At 44.6% G+C, this 23,986-nt stretch overlaps 2 protein-coding genes and 1 long non-coding RNA gene across 9 annotated transcripts in view; 2 read left to right on the top strand and 1 right to left on the bottom strand.

Annotated features, from left to right (window-relative positions):
- Positions 1-10,655, bottom strand: part of LOC308592528 (RH-like protein) — a 29,433-nt gene extending 18,778 nt beyond the window's left edge. The window contains exon 1 of one of the 7 annotated variants that reach the window (XM_081204083.1): positions 10,606-10,655. In XM_081204083.1, the coding sequence (XP_081060209.1) occupies positions 10,606-10,640 (35 nt within the window). In that variant the 5' untranslated portion in view covers positions 10,641-10,655. Of the gene's footprint in view, positions 1-9,969; positions 9,986-10,239; positions 10,539-10,605 lie in introns of those variants that run through there. The other 6 variants (XM_081204080.1, XM_081204079.1, XM_081204078.1 and 3 more) reach the window with 6 other exon arrangements.
- Positions 1-23,986, top strand: part of LOC308592560 — a 259,350-nt gene that overhangs the window by 148,543 nt on the left and 86,821 nt on the right. The window lies entirely within an intron of this gene.
- Positions 11,256-23,986, top strand: part of MACO1 (macoilin 1) — a 76,705-nt gene continuing 63,974 nt past the window's right edge. Inside the window, exon 1 of the mRNA XM_081204067.1 lies at positions 11,256-11,612. Coding sequence (XP_081060193.1) covers positions 11,533-11,612 — 80 coding nt within the window. The 5' untranslated portion in view covers positions 11,256-11,532. The remainder of the gene's footprint in view (positions 11,613-23,986) is intronic.

Below are 23,986 nucleotides of genomic sequence, written 5' to 3'. Positions count from 1 at the left end.
TATAAAGAAAAACAGAGAGAAAAGAAAAAGTCATTATAGAATTTTTTCGACATCTTTTTGGACCTCCTCACATCCTCTCGGCATTGCATTCATCATTCCAACCAGTTCAGCAATTTATTATCTTATTTCCCAACTTATTATACCTTTGTATTTATTATGTTACCAATTTCAAAAATTTGTAATTTAATTTTAACACTCTTAATAAACATAATATTTTGTTTCTAGTTTGTCTCATTTTTTTCCATCAATACTTACTTTATCATTTACTTAAAATAAATTGCAGAAGCATAACGTTTCTTAATCGTGCACAATCTTAACACTCAAACAACTTATAATGTTTTTGCAAATAGTCCTTAAATTTTTTCCAGTCCTCCTCCATTGTTTCTTCGCTCAGATCTCGAATTCTGCCGGTCATTTCTGCCAACTCCATGTAGTCCATCAGCTGCGTCTGCCAGTCCTCCAGTGTGGGTAAATCTGGTGTCTTCCAGAACTTTGCGATAAGAATCCTAGCTGCTGTAGTTGCATACATAAACAAGGTTCTGTCCTTCTTTGGCACCTTCCGATCCACCATGCCCAGAAGAAAGGCCTCTGGTTTCTTAGAAAAGGTATATCTGAATACCTTTTTCAGCTCATTATGTATCATTTCCCAAAAGGCCTTTACTTTCGGACAGGTCCACCAGAGGTGAAAGAATGTCCCTTCTGCCTCCTTACATTTCCAACACTTATTATCAGAAAGATGATATATTTTAGCCAACTTGACTGGGGTCATGTACCACCGGTATACCATTTTCATAATGTTCTCTTTCAAGGCACTACATGCCGTGAATTTCATACCGGTGTTCCATAACCTTTCCCAGTCCTCAGACATAATGTTGTGTCCTACATCCTGTGCCCATTTTATCATAGCAGATTTAACTGTCTCATCCTGTGTGTTCCATTTAAGCAGCAAGTCATACATCCTCGAAAGTACCTTAGTCTTTGGTTCTAGTAACTCCGTCTCCAGTTTCGATTTCTCCAACTGGAAACCCACTTTTTTGTCCATTTTAAATACCTCTTGAATTTGAGCATAATGTAACCAATCTCGCACTTTACCTTTTAATTTGTCCTGGCTTTGGAGCTTCCAATTATCTCCAACTCTTTCAATCAGTTCCCAATATTTTGGCCAGTAGGCCTCCATATTGGGCTTTTTTTTAGAAATCTTGGCTTCCACAGGTGATAACCACCTCGGGGTCTTACTTTCTAATAAGTCCTTGTACTTCATCCAGACGGCAAAAATTGATTTTCTGACAATATGGTTTTTAAACAATTTATGAACCTTCGCCTTGTCATACCACAAATATGCATGCCAACCATACACATTATCAAACCCTTCCAGATCTAGGACATCGGTGTTTTCCAACAGGAACCAATCCTTCAACCAGCAGAAGGCTGCAGCTTCATAGTACAACCTTAGGTCCGGCAGGGCAAACCCCCCTCTTTCTTTTGAGTCGGTTAGTATTTTAAATTTTATTCGGGGTTTTTTGCCCTGCCAGACAAACTTAGAAATATCCTTCTGCCATTTTCCAAAACATTCCATTCTGTCCACGACCTGAAGGGTTTGAAATAAGAATAACATTTTTGGCAAAACACACATCTTTATAGCTGCGATTCGGCCTGACAAGGTAAGTTTCAATCTTGACCAGATATCCAAGTCTTTTTTAATTTCCAACCAACATTTTTCATAATTATCTTTGAAAAGGTTTAAATTTTTAGTGGACAAGTATACCCCCAGGTATTTCACTTTTTTAACCACACTTAGCTCTGTCTCTTTCTGATACCCCTCTATCTCTGTAGGTGTCAGATTTTTGACCAAAACCTTAGTTTTTTGTTTGTTTAACTTAAATCCCGCCACCCGACCAAACTCCAAAATAAGTTCCAAAACTCTTTTTGTGCTAGATACTGGCTCCTGTACTGTCAAAACTAGGTCATCTGCAAAGGCTTTCAGTTTATATTGTTTCGCTCCGACCTCTATACCTTGCACCAGCTGGTCCTCCCTAATCATATTCAGCAATACCTCCAGAACAGAAATAAATAGCAGAGGGGATAAAGGGCACCCCTGTCGTGTCCCTTTTTCAATTAGAAGTTCATCCGACACCACATTGTTCACTATCAACTTGGCTTTTTGCTCTGAATAAATTGCTTCTAGTCCATTTTCAAACCCCCGTCCCACTCCCATCCCCTTCAGGTTTTTCTTCATAAACATCCAAGAAATGTTGTCAAATGCTTTCTCCGCATCAATAAAGATTAAAGCAGCCCTTGTGTTTCTAATTCGCAACAGCTCCAATATATCAATAATATTTCTGGTGTTATCAGACATGTGTCTACCAGGGAGAAAGCCTGCTTGGTCCTTGTGAATTACTTCATTTAATACGTTTTTAAGTCTACTTGCTAAAATGTCTGCAAATATTTTGTAATCCACATTCAGGAGTGAGATGGGACGGTAGTTCTTAAGCTGAGTCTTTTCCTTCTCTGACTTGGGAATCAATGTGATGAATGCTTCTTTCCACGTTTCCGGTGCCCTTCTCCCCTCCATAATCTGGTTGCAAACCTCCAACAACGGTTGTATCAAACAATCCTTCAAAATCTTATAATATTTGGAGGTGAGACCATCTGGGCCTGGAGATTTGCCAAGCTGCATATTTTGGATGGCACCTTCAATTTCCTGTTGAGTTATTTTACTGTTGAGAATTGATCTTTTATCTTGACTTATTTTGGATAGTCCATTTATCCTCAAAAATTGGTCTATTTCCGATTCTTTCTGAGGCCCCTGTGCATAAAGTTCCTTGAAGTATCTGTGGAAGCACTTTCTTATTTCTTCTGGTTTCTGAACTATTTTTCCTTGAATCTCCAGGTTTGTGACTGTGTTTAGCTTTTGTCTTTTTTTCAATTGCCAAGCTAACAACTTTCCACATTTATTTGCTGATTCAAACGATCTCTGCTTCATTTGTTTAATTTTCCACTCAATCTCTTGATTAATCAGTTTCGAATATTGTGCTTGATGGAATTTGATCTCTCTTAGCACCTCTTTTGACTTCGGATTAGTTCTCAGCTTTTTCTCTCCTTCACTTATTTTCTCTAGAATTTTTTCCTTTTTTCCATTCCAAAATTTTTTCTTTATTGTATTCTGTTGTATCAGAAACCCTCTCATTACAGCTTTGCTTGCGTCCCAGATTATTCTTTTCTCCACCGTAGTGTTCAAATTTATTTCAAAGTAGTCCTTTAGCGTTTTTTGGGCCTTCTTAACGATCTCTTGATCTCTTAGCAAGGTGTCATTCATTCTCCATCTGAAGGATCCAGTTGGGAAAAGTCTCAATTCCATTTTTAAGGCATTATGGTCGGAGCAGGTTTTTGGGCAGATTTCCACTTTTCTCGTTTTCGGGGCCAGCCCTCTAGATATCCAAATTTGGTCGATTCGTGTCCATGACAAGTGGGCCTCAGAAAAGAAGGTTCCTTCTTTACCCAAGGGGTTCCTTGTCCTCCAAATGTCAATCAAGTCCATATTGTCTGTCATTTCAAAAAAGGTTTTAGGGAGTCTGCCGTCTGGTGTTAAGTTTTGATTTTGGGATTTGTCCATATTTGTAGACACCACCCCATTCATATCTCCCATCACGATAATATTAGAATAGTCCAAATAGTCCATCATTGTCTCATGTAGCTTCTTATAAAATTCTGATTTTCCATCATTTGGCGCATAAACTCCTAATATCAAAATCTTTTCCCCTTGTGTTTGGATTTCAATTGCGAGAATTCTTCCATGATCATCTTTAAATAAGAATTTTGGTGATAGGTTCTCCTTTGCATAAATTACAACACCTCTTTTTTTGACTTTGTCTGATGAGATAAATTCTTGGCCCAGTCTTTTATTAATTAATACTTTCCTGTGGAGCCTAGTCACATGTGTTTCTTGAAGGCATATTACATCCAATTGTTCTTTTTTCAAAATATGGAATATCCTCCTTCTTTTTTCCGGAGAATTCCCGCCATTTATGTTCCAACTAAGTAGCTGCAGAGACATCCTGTTCTATTTTAAACGTTCTTAAGATGGGGTGCCTTCCTTTTGCTCAGATCCCGAGGGTGCAGGCGTTGGCCCGCTTTCAGGCAATATTGGTGCTGGTACCGCTGGAAGCCAATCCACTCCTTTTTGGAGATCTTCTCCGTGGTCGTGAAGGAACTTTTGGTTATCTTCAGGTGTTCTAATTTTAACCTTCCTTTCTTTGTAGGTGAAGGATAGTCCTTGTGGAAACTCCCACCTATAGGGAATTGCGTTGTATCTCAGCAATTTTGCTAGTTCTGAATAGGTGGCTCTAAGATCCAACAGCTGTCTCGGGATATCTCTATAGATTTCCACCCTTTTGTCTTGTATTTCAATTGCTTTTTTGAAATGAAGACCTAGGATCTTATCCCTCTCTTCCTTTGATCTTAAAATTATCAAACAGTCTCTGGATCTATCTTTCTTTACCACTCTTCCCAGTCTATATGCCGAGACAATCTTAAAATCTGTGTCTTCCTTTAAACCCCAGAACTTCGAAAATTCTTGTGTTAAGTATCCAATCAAATCTCCTTGCTCTAGTTCCGGGATGCCTCTCAATTTGATGTTACTCTCGCGATTTTTCAGTTCCACCATTGACAGATAAATTTGTTGTTCACCCACCTGTTTGTGCAGGGCTTAACTTCTCCTTTTATTTCTTCCACTTCTTTTTGTAGAGCTCCCACTTTCTGGATTGCTTCTCCAGCCAATTCCCGATTTTCCGCTGTTGCTCCTTGCAAATTCTCTATGGCTTGTGTGTGCTGGGAAACTTGATCAGTCAATTTTTGAATCGAGGAAGTTGCTTTATCTATCTTCACAGACTGGTCGTCCACCTTCTGGTTTAAACTTGATAGTTGCTCCAATATTTGTTTAAGTAGTGTATCTGACCCACCTGCTGCCATATCTTCCTCAGTAGACTTCTCAGTTGTTTCCCCTTGTTCCCTTTGGGTCACCAGTACAGCTGGAACCGACGATCGGCGTCCTTGGGTCAGTGTTGTTTGTACAAATTGTACTGGTTTTCTTTCCTTTTCTTTCTCCTTGGCCTCTTTAGATTCCTTAGCTTTAGATGCTCTTGTTCTCCCTGCACCACTCATTACACATCTGTCAGTGTTCAAGGTCAAATTGTCTATTGTTCCATGGGAAAGACAAATTCAATTATAAACAACCGGTAAAGTGGAATTCAAAACAAAAGTCAGTTCCCAGGATTTTATAATCCGAAAGCCCTGTAGGGGGAGTGCCACCAGGTTTCAAAGACAAAGAAGGAAGTAATCCGCCATTGAAGTTCCAAAATTTTTTTTGACTCAGTAAGTTCAATATCCAACAGTCCCTTCAAAGATTCAAAAATCCCCCAGAGCACCTTTTAAAGTTCAACAAAGTTTCACAGGGGGTGCTTGCAACAATATCACATCCCAACTTTCCTGCTCAAATGTATCAATTATACTCCAACAAAGTTTTTACGAAGTTTGCAACTGTTTCCGCAGTTTAGCACAGTCTCTCTCTCCGGCAGCCCGACGATCTGGCTCTTTAAAGATCGCCCCAAAGGGAGGGGGAGGTAGAAGGAGACCCCCCGTTACTCGTTCTTATAATCAAAGTCCCTTTCCACCTTCAGTTCAGCAGAAAAAAGAGCAAATTTTAGCACGAAAAAGTTAAAGCTTCCCAAAGTCCCGTTTCAAGCGCTTCCGCTTTTTAAAGCTTTGCTTTGATCTTGTCAGCAATGTCGGAAGACGGACTTCCCTTTTTTCGTCTCCCGCTTTCAGCCAAATTTACGAAATTCTTTGCCAAATTTTAGTCCCCTTTACTCACGGGTATGTTACTTGCAGTTTGGTGTTGATTTTAGGAAGAAGGATCAGCGCTCATCTGTAACAGCCGCGCGGCTTCACTTCCGCGGAAAGAGCGATGAACTCACAGCACCGCTACCCCTCCTTCACTCCGGGTCTCCTTACGGGGTCCCTTCTGTGTTTTCGGAGCAGCTTCTGGTGCCCGCCGAGTCCCACGGCCACGGGCTCACTCTACCCGTGGTTTATCTTGATGGGTCGTCGCTATGCCGCAGCGAACGACCCTTTTCCGCGGAGCCCCTCTTCAGAGCTCGAAGAGGACCGCCATTACAGTTTCGCGCCGCCCCCGGAAGTCCGCTGTGCTCTTTTTGGCACCTGCTAAAAATGTTCTTGGTTAAACAAAACCAGTTGCTTAGAAATGCTGTTGTGAATTTTAATCTTAGTCTGTTGCTGTTTGAGCTTTCCAAAAGTCTCAGATTATTTCCATTAATTTTTCGTATTGATCGTCTTCTTGTTTTATCTTATTTGGAAACCACTTTGGAACCGCAGAAAGAGGGGGAAGGAAGACAAGTTTTAAAAGTGTCTGCATCAATAGTGGGCTGCATCAATAGGAGTATAGCATCTAGATCAAGGGAAGTAATAGTGCCACTGTATTCTGCTCTGGTCAGACCACACCTGGAGTACTGTGTCCAGTTCTGGGCACCACAGTTCAAGAAGGACACTGACAAACTGGAACGTGTCCAGAGGAGGGCAACCAAAATGGTCAAAGGCCTGGAAACGATGCCTTATGAGGAACGGCTAAGGGAGCTGGGCATGTTTAGCCTGGAGAAGAGGAGGTTAAGGGGTGATATGATAGCCATGTTCAAATATATAAAAGGATGTCACATAGAGGAGGGAGAAAGGTTGTTTTCTGCTGCTCCAGAGAAGCGGACACGGAGCAATGGATCCAAACTACAAGAAAGAAGATTCCACCTAAACATTAGGAAGAACTTCCTGACAGTAAGAGCTGTTCGACAGTGGAATTTGCTGCCAAGGAGTGTGGTGGAGTCTCCTACTTTGGAGGTCTTTAAGCAGAGGCTTGACAACCATATGTCAGGAGTGCTCTGATGGTGTTTCCTGCTTGGCAGGGGGTTGGACTCGATGGCCCTTGTGGTCTCTTCCAACTCTATGATTCTGTGTCAAAATGATTGTACTCTGCCCATCTGACTGGGTTGCCCTTTGGGCAGCTTCCAACAGAATATAAAAAACATAACAAAACATCAGACATTAAAAACTTCCGAACGCAGGGCTGCCTTCAGAAAATCGTATACCGGTAATTGTTTATGTCTTTGACATCTGATGGGAGTCCAAAAGCACAAGCTTGCATCAAAATTGCATTGTCAGTCATTTGTGAACCGCTCTGAGATCTTTTGATGAAGGGCAATATATAATTTTTTTTTTAAAAAAAAAGGTTAGTGCAAGGATTTCTGCTTGTGTAGCAGAACTCCCCCCCCCCCCATGAGCCCCTAAAACCTTCTCTGTGTGTTTCTCCAACCCTTTGAAACAGATTTGGGGAAGCTGCTGAGCGCATGCAGGCAGAAAAGAATTCCATTGCACAAATACTTGTGCTAATGGAATGGGAGCATTAGATACTACCCACAATATGTGGTAATTGAACTGGACCTTTCATGTGCACAAAATAAGCTTTCATAGCAACTGCAACTGTAGACAGCACAATCATCTTAGTATTGCTGAGTGAAGTGACAATTCAATTAAGATTGTAGGCACATGCAAGATGAGCACCCTGGCCATTGATAACAGCAGTGATTGATGTCAGTAGAAGCATCTTAGCATTCCTAAACAAATTAATACCTGTAGTGAGACTAGAAACCATTGTCTCTATTGAGAACGGAGTGAATATAATAGAAAGGTGAAGTAACAGGGGCACAATCCAGTGAGATGTTCTCTGGAGCAATCATGGGAAAATTGAAATGGGCAGCTTCCCATCTGCTGCTGCCATAAGCCTGGGCCAAGAAACCAGCTGGATGGGTGGGGACTGGCACTATCAGTGGGCTCTGCTTTCTGAGGATGCTGCGTGCTGTCACAGGCCTTGGTATGGACCACTTTCATTCACTAATTTATTTATTTCAATTAGGGATCGGGGGAGAAATTTTGATTCAGTTCACAGTCACCTTTCGAAATTTGCACTTCTCATAATTTTGCAATGCTGCTATCCAGCCAAGTAAAGTGCACCAAAAAGGTACTAGGGTAAAATGTGTATTAAAATGCATGTTAGTGAAAATAACATACACAATTGCAGCATATGATGGAGAATTGCTTTCAAAAATGTGTACATAAGGCAAAATTAGGGACGCGGGTGGCACTGTGGGTAAAACCTCAGTGCCTAGGACTTGCCGATCGTATGGTCGGTGGTTCGAATCCCCGCGGCGGGGTGAGCTCCCGTCGTTCAGTCCCAGCTCCTGCCCACCTAGCAGTTTGAAAGCACTCTTAAGTGCAAGTAGATAAATAGGTACCGCTTTATAGCGGGAAGGTAAACGGCGTTTCCGTGTGCTGCGCTGGTGCTGGCTCGCCAGCTGCAGCTTCGTCACGCTGGCCACATGACCCGGAAGTGTCTTCGGACGGCGCCGGCTCACGGCCTCTAGAGCGAGATGAGATCGCAACCCTAGAGTCGGACACGACTGACCCGTACGGGCAGGGGTACCTTTACCTTTAAGGCAAAATTGCATACAAAAATATGCATATTAGAAATTCACGCTAAGATGCTGAGTTTTCCCAAGGATTTTACAAAAAATTGCAAATTGATGTGGAAATAATAATAATAATAATTTATTTATACCCTGCCCACCTGGCTGGGTTTCCCCAGCCACTCTGGGCGGCTTCCAACAGAATATTAAAAACACAATAAAACATCTAACATTAAAAGCTTCCCTAAACAGGGCTGCCTTCAGATGTTTTCTAAAAGTCAGATAGTTGTTTATTTCCTTGACATCTGATGGGAGGGCATTCCACAAGGCGGGCGACAGTACCAAGAAGGCCCTCTGCCTGGGTTCCCTGTAACCTCACTTTCACAGTGAGGAAACTGCCAGAAGGACCTCAGTGTCTGGGCTGAGCGATGGGGATGGAGACGCTCCTTCAGGTATACCGGGCAGAGGCCGTGGAGAACTGAACTTGAGTTTGGAAAAATGAGAAACAGAAAAACCAAAATTCTCCTATCCCCAATGGAGGAAAAGTGTTGTTGCACACCATCCCAATCTCCCGAGTGGTGCAAGATTCCAGGGGTTCCAGGCTTCCTTTTGAATGAGGGGACAGCAGAGACTGTGGTGTCTTTGTGATGTGTTGTTTATCTACACATATATACCACCTGAGCCTACAATGGAGGGGTTCACAGCTGATCTTGCTTCTCCTATAGCCACGGCCTTGGATTCCAGCAGAAATCTGGCATAGCCCTGTCTCCTAGCTGCACAGCCTGCTGGCTTCTACATTACCTACCACAACTCTGCCGTTGCATTTCTAACAACCAGAGTTTTGAGGTACATTCGTTATCTGACACAGAGCCACTTCCTTTGTTACCTTAATGGCTCATACATAAGGTGGTCATTACCTCACCAGGGAGCTAGCCTGGCTATTCCAGGAATTGCATTCACGCTGGATCTAAGACTTGGAAGGGGGCTCAAGCATACAGCCTACCCTCTGCAAACTCATAACAGTATCCTTGTTTGAAGCAGAAACATTTCCATTTGTGTTATTGACTGTAAGCCACCTACAGACGCTGTGAGAAAAGCCTCCCGGCCACTAAATAAATATTTTAATGATAATTAGCTTGTTTCTATTTTGTCCATACACGGGTTACTTATTGATTACTTTTCTGTATCTCACTCTTCTTCAGTCATGGAACCCAAGGAAGCCTCTTATCTAGGCCTGGCTAGATTCAGACCTGCTGAGTTCCCTTAAAGCTGTTGTATCATTGGAAGGCCTTTTCTGTACTGACGCTGCCATAATCAGCAAGTGGCAGCCCCTTCCACAGGGAAATCAAACTGTATTATTCTCCCCAAGTGTTTATAACATTCTTACAGGATGCAATCCTAGCCCCACTCACCTGGGAATAAGCTCCATTGAATTCAATGGGACTTTCTTTGTAAATGTGTTCAGGGTTGCAGTCTTAGTCTGGAGCTAAGCGGGCTATAAACTTCTGGGTTTTACTGATGACTTATTACTGCTCTATCGATTGTTGTTGGCCACTTAGGGCAGCTCCATTTGCAGGAGGAAAGAGGAACATAAAAACTCATTAAAAAGATTAAACAAGGTGCCTTCCCATGATGCAGTTCTTCTCTTCTGACGCTGCCACGTCCTAGGCATGTCTACTCAGAGGCGAGCATTGCTGTATTTAATGGGACTTACCTCCAGAAAAGCATGAATAGGCATGCAGCCTTGCCCCTGAGTAGACATGCACAGGATAGGATCGGGCTGTCAAGCTGCGATGCTTTATAATCGCTTTCACACGCGAGGCAAACTGCATGGGACTTACTTCAAAGCAAAAAACGCTCAGGGCCTGGGGCATAACAGCATTTTCTCAACTGGCAAAATATTTACCCACATAACAAAACCTGGCTGGTAACTAGGAATACACCCAGCTCCTCCCTTGGCAGAGAGCAGCAGCTACTGCTGCTACCTTAACAAATGCCTGTCAGGGAAGAAAGGTCTTCTTTGATTGGCCAAGACTCAGTTTCCCGTGTCACTTTACTTAGCCGTTACACCCAGTCTCACCTCTCGCATTCTCTATTGGTCCTCCTTAACACCATTTATTCAAGTCAGAAATTTATTGGATACATAGCCTGTCAGTCAAGCTGGAGGGCGGGACTGTGAGCGAGCTGTGTTAGAATGCAGCGGGATCACCATTCTTTGCCTCTTTTTACCTTTGGTCCTTGGATTACGCGAGCCTTTTACTCGGGGTTTTATTGGCCAGTAGCCCCGCCAATCAAACCATAGGGGCCCGTACCTAAATGTCAAAGCTAAAGGCGGGATACAAAAAAGCTCCTTTCTTTCATTGGGGGATAGCTAGGCTGCTCCTCCTACTTTGGTACCAACTATTCAACGATTGGGTAGCCTCGCCATCAATTTAACAAATCCTTACTTTCACGGGCTGCTCTGGACGCCGTTCTCCCTGCTGGGCGGGACTCGTCATTCTAGAAAAGGGCGGGACCAGAAGCGTCGATCTCCTCATTGGTTCTGCCGCCCGCCTCTCTACCCTCTAGCCCCATGTTGATTGATTCGCTCGTCCGTCGACCTCATGTTATGCCTCCCGCCGATTGGCTTGTGCCTGAAAGGAGGCGGGGCAGGGCGCGGAGGCTGCGCGCGGGGACGCGGCGGCGGGGAGGGACAGATCTGAAATTATTTTTTATTTCTTTGTTTCCTAGTCGGGCGGGGGGAGAAAAAAAGGAGGGAGAAAGAAAACGGGGACGGGGGGAAAAGGCGAGCCAAAAAAACAACAACAAAAAAACCCAGACCCGGAGACCCGCTGAGACTCCCTCCGGCGGGTCCCTCGGACAGGCTTGGATGTTGTCGCTGTGACCCGGGCGGGGCAGGAGCGGAGAAGGAGGCGGCGGCAGCGACGGGGGGCAGCAGCAGCAGCAGCAGGCGCCACCACCACCGCCGGGCCAGGCCGGGTTGGGTCTCGCCGGGCCGGACGGGAGGATGAAGCGCCGGAGCGCCGACTGCAGCAAACTCCGGCGGCCGCTGAAGCGGAACCGCATCACTGAGGGCATCTACGGCAGGTATGGCCCGCACCTGCCTCGCCCCGCCCCGGCCTGTCAGTGGCATCGAGGGAGCCTCGCCGGTCCCTCCTTCCCTCCTTTTGGCTTTGAGGTGAAGCAGGGGAGGGGGCTCCTTCGCCGCCTCATCCCCCGACGGGGCTTCCTCCTCCTCTTCCTCCTCACACGGAGGAGGACAGGCGAGCTTGGCGGGACTCCCCTCATCCCCACAGAAACGCACACGCGCACCACTTTCACACGCCCCCCCTTCATTATCTCCTCCACACACCCCAATTGCTTCTCCCCTCATGCAGCCACTTCCCGCCCTTTGTCCGCCCTCAGGGCCCCGCTTCTTTGGCGCTCTGGGCCATTGTCTTCAGAAGAAGCAAAAGAAGCCCCCTCCCACGACGCCCGACACTTCTCTCTCCTCCCTTCAAAACGCTTTGGGGTAGCCCTGAGTGGGCCTTGTCTTCTCTCTCTCTCGCTTAATAGTTACCTCGGATCTCTCCTCAGCCTTGCTCTGAAGCAACGTCTCTCTCCCACGTTTCTGCCCCCCACAGAGTCCGCTCAGACTTGGGGTTGGCACCGATCCTGCAGACATGCATTGGGGGCGCCTTCTTTCATTTTACTGCCTCTGTATGATAGCCCTTGCTGCTCTTAAGTCAGGCTGCAGCACAATAGTGGGATGTGACCCATAAGTAGAAGACTGATGCTTAGGAGCCTTCTCTCCCTGCCCGCCCGCCCATGCCTCACATTGGGAACCCTTCCTCTAGAAACCTCCCTTTCCCTCTATACCAGATGTGGTGAGCACTACAACTTGCATCATCCCTGACCATTGGCCAAGCTTGCTGGGCCAAAAGTTCCCCACACTTTGTCTATACTCACATCTACACTGGCAACTCTTGCTTTGAGGCTTTCACTGGGGCAATCTCTGTTGACAGATTTCCCATCCCATTACTCTCTTGTGAAGCCACAACCTAGCCCCTACCCCAGTGTGTGTGCAAACACACACACAGGCTACTTGTTCTTACACTTTATTTTCCCATGTATCCGTTGGAATGTCTCCAAATCATTGCTGATAATTATTGTATTTTTAATGCTGCAACAAAGACGGGACAATAATAATAATAATAATAATAATTTATTATTTATACCCCGCCCATCTGGCTGGGCCTCCCCAGCCACTCTGGGCGGCTTCCATAAAAACCAAAAATACAGTAACATGTCACACGTTAAAAACTTCCCTGAACAGGGCTGCCTTAAGATGTCTCCTGAATGTCAGGTAGTTGTTTATCGCTTTGACATCTGCTGGAAGGGTGTTCCACAGGGCGGGCGCCACTACCGAGAAGGCCCTCTGCCTGGTTCCCTGTAGCTTTGCTTCTCGCAGTGAGGGAACCGCCAGAAGGCCCTCGGCGCTGGACCTCAGCGTCCGGGCAGACTGATGGGGGTGGAGACGCTCCTTCAGGTATACTGGACCGAGGCCGTTTAGGGCTTTAAAGGTCAGCACCAACACTTTGAATTGTGCTCGGAAACGTACTGGGAGCCAATGCAGGTCTTTCAAGACCGGTGTTATATGGTCTCGGCGGCCGCTCCCAGTCACCAGTCTAGCTGCCGCATTCTGGATTAGTTGTAGTTTCCGCGTCACCTTCAAAGGTAGCCCCACGTAGAGCGCATTGCAGTAGTCCAAGCGGGAGATAACCAGAGCATGCACCACTCTGGCGAGACAGTCCGCAGGCAGATAGGGTCTCAGCCTACGTACCAGATGGAGCTGGTAAACAGCTGCCCTGGACACAGATTTGACCTGTGCCTCCATGGACAGCTGTGAGTCCAAAATGACTCCCAGGCTGCGCACCTGGTCCTTCAGGGGCACAGTTACCCCATTCAGGACCAGGGAATCCTCCACACCTGCCCGCCTCCTGTCCCCCAAAAACAGTACTTCTGTCTTGTCAGGATTCAACCTCAATCTGTTAGCCGCCATCCATCCTCCAACCGCCTCCAGACACTCACACAGGACCTTCACCGCCTTCACTGGTTCTGATTTAAAAGAGAGGTAGAGCTGGGTGTCATCCGCATACTGATGAACACCCAGCCCAAACCTCCTGATGATCTCTCCCAGCGGCTTCATATAGATGTTAAAAAGCATGGGGGAGAGGACAGAACCCTGAGGCACCCCACAAGTGAGGGCCCAAGGGTCTGAACACTCATCCCCCACCACCACTTTCTGAACACGGCCCAGGAGGAAGGAGCGGAACCACTGTATAACAGTGCCCCCAGCTCCCAGCCCCTCAAGACGGTCCAGAAGGATGCTATGGTCGATGGTATCAAACGCCGCTGAGAGATCCAGCAGAACTAGGAAACAGCTCTCACCTTTGTCCCTAGCCCGCCGGAGATCATCAACCAGTGCGACCAAGGCAGTTTCAGTCCCATGATGAGGCCTGAATCCCGACTGGAAGGGATCCAAATGGTCCGCTTCTTCCAGGCGTGCCTGGAGTTGTTCAGCAACCACTCGCTCAATCACCTTGCCCAGGAATGGAAGATTTGAGACTGGGCGATAGTTGGCCATCGTGGCCGCATCTAAAGATGGTTTTTTAAGAAGCGGTTTAATAACCGCCTCTTTCAGCGGGTCTGGGAAGGCTCCCTCACGGAGGGAAGCATTCACCACCCCACGAAGCCCATCGCCCAGTCCTTCCCGGCTAGCTTTTATAAGCCAGGATGGGCAAGGATCCAGGAGACAGGTGGTTGGTTTCACTCGTCCAAGCAGCCTGTCCACATCCTCGGAGGTAACAGATTGAAATTGATCCCACTCAACTTGACTAGACAGAACTCTAGCACTCTCCCGCCCCGGCCCTGCTCCCACGGTGGAGTCTACTTCTTCCCGAATCTGGGCGATTTTATCTGCAAAAAACTTTGCAAAATCATTGCAGGAGAACATGTGGCCCGTACTGGGCCCCGATGTTGCAGGTGGTTCCGCTAAATTGTGAACCACCTGAAAAAGTCTCCTGCTGCTGTTTTCTGCAGATGCAATAGAGGCGGTGAAGAAATTCTTCTTTGCCGTCGCTATCGCCACTTGGTAGGCTTGACGTTGAGCTCTAACCTGTGTCCGGTCAGATTCGGAATGAGTTATCCGCCACCGGCGCTCTAGCCGTCTCAACGATTGTTTCATTGCCCTCAGATCCGTGGAAAACCACGGGGCTGTCCGGGCTCCATGCAATCGGAGAGGGCGCTTCGGAGCCAAACAGTCAATAGCCCTGGTTAACTCCACATTCCAGCGGGCCACCAGGGAATCGGCTGAAAGGCCATCAACATGGGATAAAGCATCCCCTACCACTCTCTGGAAACCATTTGGATCCATTAAGTGGCGGGGGCGGACCATCCGAATTGGTCCCACCTCCCTGCAGAGGGGATGGGTCACAGAGAAGTCCAGTTGCACCAGGAAGTGATCTGACCATGGCACTTCTTTCATTTCGCTTTTACTTAGTGTCAGATCACCAACATCCATAGAGGTAAACACCAGGTCCAAGGCATGTCCACGGCTATGGGTTGGGCCAGACTTATTCAGGGACAGCCCCATGGAGGCCATGCTTTCCACGAAGTCCCGAGCGGCCCCTTGTAAGGTCGTGTCGGCATGGATGTTAAAATCCCCTAGGACGACCAGGCTAGGTGTCTCCAGGAGAACATCCGCCACAACCTGAAGCAGCTCGGGCAGGGAATCCTTGGTGCAGCGGGGAGGTCGGTACACCAAAAGGAATCCTGTACTGCCCCTATTGCCCAACTTCCAGAACATGCACTCAGAAAACTGGGTCTTCCCAATAGGACGCCTGGTGCAAACTAATGACTTCCTAAAAATCACTGCAACCCCCCCTCCCCGCCCACGTGACCTGGGTTGCTGTGCGTAAGAGAAACCTGGTGGACAAGCAGCGGCAAGGACAGGCCCATCTGCTTCATCCAACCAAGTCTCTGTTACACATGCCAGGTCAAATCCTCCATCCATGATCAAGTCATGGATGGCAGTGGTCTTACGAATCATTGACCTGGCATTGCACAGCAGCACCTTCAGGTCACGTGGGTATCCCTTGCTGATTCTAGTATCCATTCGGACAGGACCAGACCCGGAGGCAGGGATAGTCCTCAGACAACGACTAAACCTGCCTCCTCTGTAATGACAAACTATTTAGTAACACACACACAAATGCTTTGTGGCCTCAGAAGCTTCACTTCTGGCTCAATTTCCACCTGCCCCAAGATAGTTGTCTTTAGAACTTGGTTCCCCTTCTCCCAATTGTGGGAAGCTTTCCTCTGTGATCTCTCTAACAACACACATACCCTTTCTCTTTTTAAGAGGCTTAAGTGAATGATGCTCTGCATTCTCTTGAAATATCCCCCACCCCTCTTCCCTGAAACCACTCCTCCTCTTTAGTTGCCATTTCTTCCGCGCCCCACAACTCTTGCAATTTAAGTGTTTCTAGATACAGTACCAGACAGATCGTCCCCCCTCTATCCCTTTCTCTTAACCCGTTCCATACAACCTTCCCTACAATGCTAGTGCTCTTCCAGTCATTTTGCTCCCACACCTTCATTTGATGTTCTCACCCCAGTTGTGGTTTCAGTTACATTGACTACCCTACACTTAGTGGCCTCCATTCACTGTTTTTCTCCACATAGATGAATACCTTTCCCTAGAATGCAATCACACCCATCAGTTGGGCACCCACAACTATTCTTGCCCTTAAGAGTTTCCTCATTTATATTTTACTTTGAAGTCACACTTTCCATAGAGTGGTAGTCCTGTTTGCTCTCAGTTTTGTCACTCATGCTACTCTAGATTGGTGCTGTATTCTGAAGCCCCACCCCACTTCAGTTGTGTGGCCTTGCACCTACCCTCAATGACAATAAAGATATTATTATTATTATTAACTCAAAGGTCCTTTAGGCTTCCACTATTATTTTTCCTCCTTTGTATTTCTATTGATATATTTGTCAGACTGCAGTTCATTTGCCATCCTCTTCAGTGATTGTCATACTTCTATTCCTGCTTGTCCTATCCAATCAAACTTCCTACCACAGTGCTCAACCCTGCCCTGCATTGACAGCCCTCCTCTTAAGAGTCTACCCCACACAGATTGATACTTTCCCTAGGATCCCCTCACACAATGCACTGTATCCTAGACACATACTGACAATTCTTGCTGTTAAGAGTCATCCACCCACTGTGTCCTTGTCCTCACTGACAGAGATCCCACTTACCCCATACTCATTTGAGCCACTTTTACAGTGACAGGCCTGACTCTCAAACCCTGCCCTCGCAAATTCTGCTGAAGACCCCCATTCCACTGGCTATGCATTTGCACATTAATAGTCCTACCCTTAAGAGTTCTCTACCTTCTGTGCCATGACAGACCCACAACTTCCCCATTCATTATGCTTCCCCCACCCAGACTAAACCAGTGTGTCCAGTGGTCAAGGATGACATGAGTTGTAGTCCAACAATATCTGGAGGGCCACAGATTCCCCATGTGCTCCAAAGGACACCCCCCCACGCACATATCTTCCTCTAACACACCTTTCACAGCAACGAGGAAGGCCCTCCAGAAACTGGCAGTCCTCTTTTACCCCACACCAGATAGGCTCTCAGATTCTCCCTTGCATTTGTTTTTATTGCCGCAATTTCTTCCCATGTCCCTAACTACCTTCCCACTGTGCCCTCTTATTGAATATATGCTGAATACTCCCACAAGTATGTGATCAAAACATGTTTTTTAACACTGAAGCCCCTTCCTGCCCCTTAGGACTTCCAAACAGTCTTTCAAATGACTGACTTCTTCTCCTTGTGATGTCTCTTCTTAGGCCACTATCCCTTTTTCATTTAACCTTTTCTGTGCTCATCTTAATGTTTCTCTCAGTCCCGTCACACTATGCTATATTATATCGCTTCATGAATGAAAAGTTTGCCTGATATGTTCTTGCCTGCTTTGCGAATACTCATATCTATTCAGGAGATGCTCTGATTCACACCTCCTTCCCAAGTTGTGTTATTTCACTTTCTTTTTGTGTCGTCTTCCGTTTTTGTGTGGTGACTTATTTTTAAAGCTGTGTCAGAGTGAAAGGCAATGATGTTCATCTTCTCTGGTGAGTGGGTCTCAGGATTTTCCATGGCTATTTCCCATCTGCTATTAAATAGGTCTTGGGGAGCTTCTTTTTTAAGTTAGAGAAATGACTGTTGGCTAGAGCCATCTCTATTTACCTTGCTCTATTTACTTCTTACAGCCAGGACTCACAGTTTCTGGTTCATCAGGTGTTAAAATTATGCACAACTTGCAGAAGTGCTGTTATGCTGTCAGTTTGTACAATTACAAGGGGCCTAATAGATGTGAGATTTTGGCAGACAAAATTGCAGTTGTCATTGACAAAGCCTAAGAAACTATGTTTTTATTGAGACTTGGAAAAGAGACCAAGCAAAACTTCAGCTTAATACCCAATGTTATGCAGTGTATGACTTCTGCCTTCACAGTAGCCACTGACTTAACCACATGGGCATAGCTGTTCCCCCAAATCAATGAAAATAAGTTAAAATACATAACAAACTAAGGTTCTGCCCCCCTAACAAAAGGCCTACCCCCCCATACAAAAATCCTGGATACGTCCATAAATGGCCATCTTAAAGAATACCGTAAATTGGGACAAGACTAAACCATGAGAAATTGGTTTTCCTCAAAGACTTTGCCCAATTGAAGTCACAATTTTGTTATAAAAAGATAGCATAAGTGATTGCTTAAGAACATTAATTACTTTAATACATGTGTATACAGTTTTACACACAAACACCAGAACAGTGCTTCTCTGTTACTTTGCTTACTGTACAGCAAGCAGCAGGATTTTATCAGAGGTGGGGTTTGGGCCTCCAAACAATTTAATGTTAATTTACCTGTGTGTAGAACTAGCCACTGAAGTGTAAATTCTCTTTGTTAGCTATGAGTATTACAAGCTGGCCCATTTGAGCTCAAGCTTATGCAGATCAGCTTTTCTCAACTTTATGCCCTCCAGAAGTGTTGGGCTACAAAACATTGTTTTGCTATCTTCAACTGATGGAAGTTGGAGTCTCAGAACATCTGGAGGGGATGGCAGTGAAAGATGGTTACATGTTTTAAAAATAATGGAAGGAAAAGACCAAGGAGACTGTGTCCTTTGCACATGCTAGGGAATAACAGCAAAAGCCAGTGCTGATCACATATGTACTACAGAGGGTTGTGTAAGCCATAGGAACATGGCCCCTGCTCCCAGTGTGTGGTGGTGTGGCTTCAGCTTTGTGGATCCTGCTTTGGAAGGTCACAGCAGTTTATTTTAATTTAGCAGTTATGCCCTTTCTGCAAATATGAGGCTAATACAGTCAGCTTGCCTGTTGAACATGTGTAAGCTGGTCAGCATGTGCTACAGACATTTGGTTAATTTATTAAGCAGATTAATTTGTGACTTTAGCCTTTTTCCTGCATTTCTTAAATCCTAATGCAGCAGAATATATTCCTTGTGTTTTATTTTTCCCTGCCGATAGCAAAATAGGTTTGTTGGCTTTATTTTGAATATTCCTGCAGAGATGTTGGGGGTGGATGAACACAGCACAGTTGCCTGAGGGTGAAAGGAAAAGACTCCCAGGCCCAAAGAGGATCTGATAAAGTGTGTCAGAAAGACAAAATGCTGTTGATTAGTAGGTCACTTGAGGAAAGTGTTGCAGGTCTGTATTACATTGTCAGACTTGCCTGTTCACATTGATGTTTGTGATAAACAGTAGCATGTTGAATAAGCTATCAGCTTTCTCTGTCGTCATATTTCTAGAGTAGATTGCACTGGCTTCCAGCTGAGGTGGATGCATAATATCTCTGCCTGTATGAGGTTTGGTATAAAGCAGCTAATGCTAAGGGATTGTGAGAAGTCGTTGCTTATTAGTAACTACCAATTAGGAGATATATTCACTTACAGTATTTCAGGTTGTGAAACAGAAACATAAGATTCTGTAAGGACGTCCAAAAATAATTACCCTTTTCCAATTATTAGAATTATTAATGTCCACAGCCCTGTAAATTTGAATGCTTGTTGCTAGCTGACTTTTTCATTTCTAGGAATGGTGGTTTTTTGTTTTTGTGTTTTACTTTTAACTAAAGCTCTTGCTTGATTTTTTTTGGGGGGGGTGGGGAGGGTGAAAGATTGGTGGTGTTTCTAGAACAGCCAAAATCTAAAATTTAGCAGGATTGAGCTTTCTATCCAGAGGATGCTTCTGTTGTGCTCCTGCTGCTGGACCTTGGGGTCCCTTCCAACTCTACAATTCTATGATTCTGTGATTCATTGAACTCAAGGGGATGTACAGAGACTGTGGGTAATTCATCTTATCCTCAAAGCAGTTCTGTGAAGTAGATTAGGCTGGGCGAGAGTGACTGCCCCAAGGTTACACAGTGAGCTTTATGGTAAAGTTGAGTTTTGAACTTTGATCTTGCTGGCCATAACCAATTCTCTAACCACCTGTATATCTTACCAAAGTTCCCAGTTCAAATGTTACTTCAGATATAAACTGAAAGGGTGGCTGTAGGCAAGCTGCTCTTCTCAGCTGCAGTAGGGGATATACTGACATGCTTTAAAGAGCTGTTGTAAAGCTTCATGTGTAAATGTATGTGGAGGACTTTGAATGCTTTAAAAACATTACATAAATGCTAAGTATCATTACTAAAAATAATATTATTTCTACTACAGCCAGTTCTAGAGCTGGATTTATTATTATTATTATTATTTAGTATTGTGTTGGTATCTGTTAATTTGAAAAGTTTAGACATCTATACTGAGCTGGTGCATATTCATTTAAAATCTGGGATCCAAGGAACTATTTAGATTCATCAGAGGACTTTATTCATTTATAAAATGTCAAACATTTTCTAGGTGCTGTGTATACACACACACACACACACACACACACACACACACACAAAGTCCCTGCCCACATGTTTGCAACCTAAAAGACACAATGCAGAAGGGAAAATGATAGGGCGGGATAACAAAAATAAGGAAAGTAGGCACCTGTTCTTACATAATTGATAAAATGACCGGATGGGATGGTCATTGTTTGGGGAGGGGAAGAGTCAAGTGGTAATTGCTCCAAGCCAAGCTGATGAAGTACCCTGTGCCTTCTCACCTAGCCTTCTACTGCGGCTATGTAAATGCGCCCAGTATAATTTTCGAGTTAAATAGCTGATATCTTCCCTCTCTTAAGAGTTTCACCAACTTCTCTCAACTTCCAAAATAGTCTGCTATGTGGTCCACCCAGTAGGATGGGGGGGGGTCTGCTGCTCAAGAAAAACAAGTCTAAACAAATCCCATGGTCTCATGGGACTAGTTGTGCAGGTTTACATCTGAAATATTTTTCTGCAATATTGCTCCTTTTGGGAAAGCAAAGCAACAAAAATGCAAGAGGTTGCAAAAGAAACGAGGGGGGGGGGAGAATCCTGTGCAGGTGATATTTAAAGAAAGAAATTGTACTGTCTTTCAAGTGTTCTTTACTTTGAATACACTGTACATTCATTTGATCGCTTTTTGCGTCAAGAAGCATGTGTGGGTGAGACTTGCAGTATCAAAGTGGGAAGGTAGTACACTATTCATTTTTTGAGGTGTGGGATATCCTTTCAGCAAGCAATCCCTAGCATATTGTAAGGCTTGCTCCAAACTTGGTCTAAAATGATTATGTAATTATTTATAAGTTGACCCTGTGTTCCAAGGCAATGTACAATGTTTAGAAATTGAAAACAATAATCCAGATTTATTGGCAAGTTTTATTACATTTTTTTAAAAAAAACCATTAGTGTTTCAAAATTGCATTCTAGATGTCAGAGACACATTGTTTGTGTTCTGAAATAGCAAAATAACATGACATTGATCATGCTGTATCAAGAGTATTTAAATCCCAAGTTTTTTTATTTTAAGAATTGAATTTTCAATGCTTCCTTAAGTGGTGGATCATTAAGTGATTTCTTAGGCATTCTTGAGCCTGCAGGTCAAAATGGAGTTATGCTGGTGGTGGTGGTGGACTTGGAATTCCTTAGCAAAAGCAAAGTAAAGGAATATTGAATTCAGTTGTATGACTAAAACATTCTTGAAGGAGAATTTTAGATGTTCAGAAAGAGCTGAAAAGCAGATTGTTGAAAATCATGGGCCGTGATAATCTGTTGGTTCTATTTATAGTACACTTGGGATCTGTAGATGCAGTAGGTAGGAGCAAATACATATAAAACAGATATTTCTTTTTATGGTGAACACTAATGTACTGAAATTCCTGCATGGGTTTCTTCAGTGCAGTGTGTAGATTACAGTTCATTAATGGGCATTTTGTGCTTAGGAATCTTTTTTCTGTACTGTAGCCTGAATATCTTTGTCTAAATCAGGGCAGCCTGGATCCATTTTCAGGCCCCAGCACTGTCTAAGCTCAGTGCAGCACACATTAGAGTATAGTGTCATTTCGGACCCACCCCACCCCTCAGTCTTCTGAGTTCTAAGGGAGGGATGCCCCAGTGGCTTCTGTGACACAAGACGGAGACCTCCATTCAGTGCTTGGGAGACTAATGTGTGCCTGACCAGCTTAGACGCAGAGCCTTGTGCGCAGCTATTGGCACTTCACATATTGCTGCTGGCCTGGGCAGTACCACATTGCCCATCTGTGACTTGGCATGTGCTGGATGGCTGGATGCAGTACTGTTGGCCATCTCTTATCTAAATCCTGTTTAGAAACTCACATTTGTCTATAGATTTGTTGTTGGAGCCATTGTGCAAAATGGGCTCCTGTTCTTGACGTGTTTTACCTTTAGCATTTAAAAATTCATTTTTCTACTCTTTCTAAAATATTCAGTTTCTTTTCCTTTTTGGATAGCAAAAACATTTTGAGAGTATTTTAGTTGAGAAGTGAAACGCTTCAGAAATTGCAAAATACTCTGTTTGCATAGCCACTAAAATTTCTGATCAGTTTTTAGAAGACCCTTATAAATCATGAATTTCATCTTAAGTTTTCTATTTCAGGAAGGGATTGTAATGGAATGCCAGAAGTTTTATTCTTCTTGTCATTTCCCAATGTGCCAGCTCTATGTATGTCCCCAGTACTGATGAATCATGCTGATTTTAGGGCTTGTTTTACCTGGACTGTAACTTTTATTTCCTATTTGTCATTTCATTTCTTACTGACAGTTTCTACAAGCATGCCTCCTTGGCAGACTGTAAATGCCCTTTGAGAAAGAAGAAGCGTGTGCTAATGAGGATTAGCCTCTTTGATGCATATCAAAGATGCTTTTTTTTTTTAATGCTCTTCCTCTTCTGTCCTTTCTTATATCACCTATCCTGATTCTATAATCAGTAGGTCATGACATGAGAGGGATGCTGCATGTAATCACATTAGTCATGGTCTGCACACTTTCAAGTTAGGGTATTTTCTTGATCTGCCTTAAAGTAGCAGCAATCTTTATATAGTAGTATCATAGTTGTACATGAAATGCGGACTCCACAGTAGGGGAGCTACTTTGCTGAACTGTGTGGTAAAAGAGAGAAGGAGATGTTTTTCTTCCTCGTCACATCTGGACTCGTGCCTATAAGAGTCTTTATCTAATTCTTTGGACAGCTCAGTCCTAAGGGACCACTTCAGTCATAGCACAGTGAACAAGGGGTTATTAGTACAGTGGATCATAGGACTGGCTGGGAGAGAGCTGACCAAGATTCACAACAATTTCCCAACAGAATTTAGAAAAACAACAACATGTTCCTATACTGTATTTTTCTTCAATTTGTATGCAGACATAATGATAATAGAAAGGCAAGTAAAAACTCTGGGTTGTAGCCAACTAAGCTTTATTCAGAGTAGAGTAAACCCATTGAAATTAATGGACCTAATGGTGTTTCTGGCTTCAGTGGCAAGGCACTTAAAACATCAGTGCTCAGCAGGGCCGGGTGCCGTCACTGAGGGGGTGACATTCAGCCCGCCGCCCGCCGACGACTCCCAAGCCTACCCCAAACTGAATGTCTGCCATGGGCGCCCCGGTGGGTGGCTTGCTCTGGCCCTGGCTGCAGGGCGCGCGCACCGTTCTGGGCACCCGAGTGGCTATCCCATGCCTGGGAGGGCACTCTCCACACCACGCCCCCCTTGGGAGCGTGCCCACCCTGGGCAGCGCAGGCATTTGCTCCACCACTGATGCTCAGGACTTCAGTGAAGAACCATTTTTACCTTGATATTTACAGTTAGTTCAATTTAGTTGTATTAAAGACATATACTTAATTCCCTTTTCCTTGTCCACTAAGTGACTGCTCCCAGGGCTGAACTCCCTTTGATGGAGACATTCTTTTCTTGAAAACATCCGAAGTGTCAAGACACACTGTGGTGGTGCTGT

This window comes from Podarcis bocagei (genome assembly GCF_964188305.1).
Source record: "Podarcis bocagei genome assembly, chromosome: 7".
Taxonomy (NCBI): Eukaryota; Metazoa; Chordata; class Lepidosauria; order Squamata; family Lacertidae; genus Podarcis; species Podarcis bocagei.
This window is presented reverse-complemented; position numbering and strand designations above follow the sequence as displayed.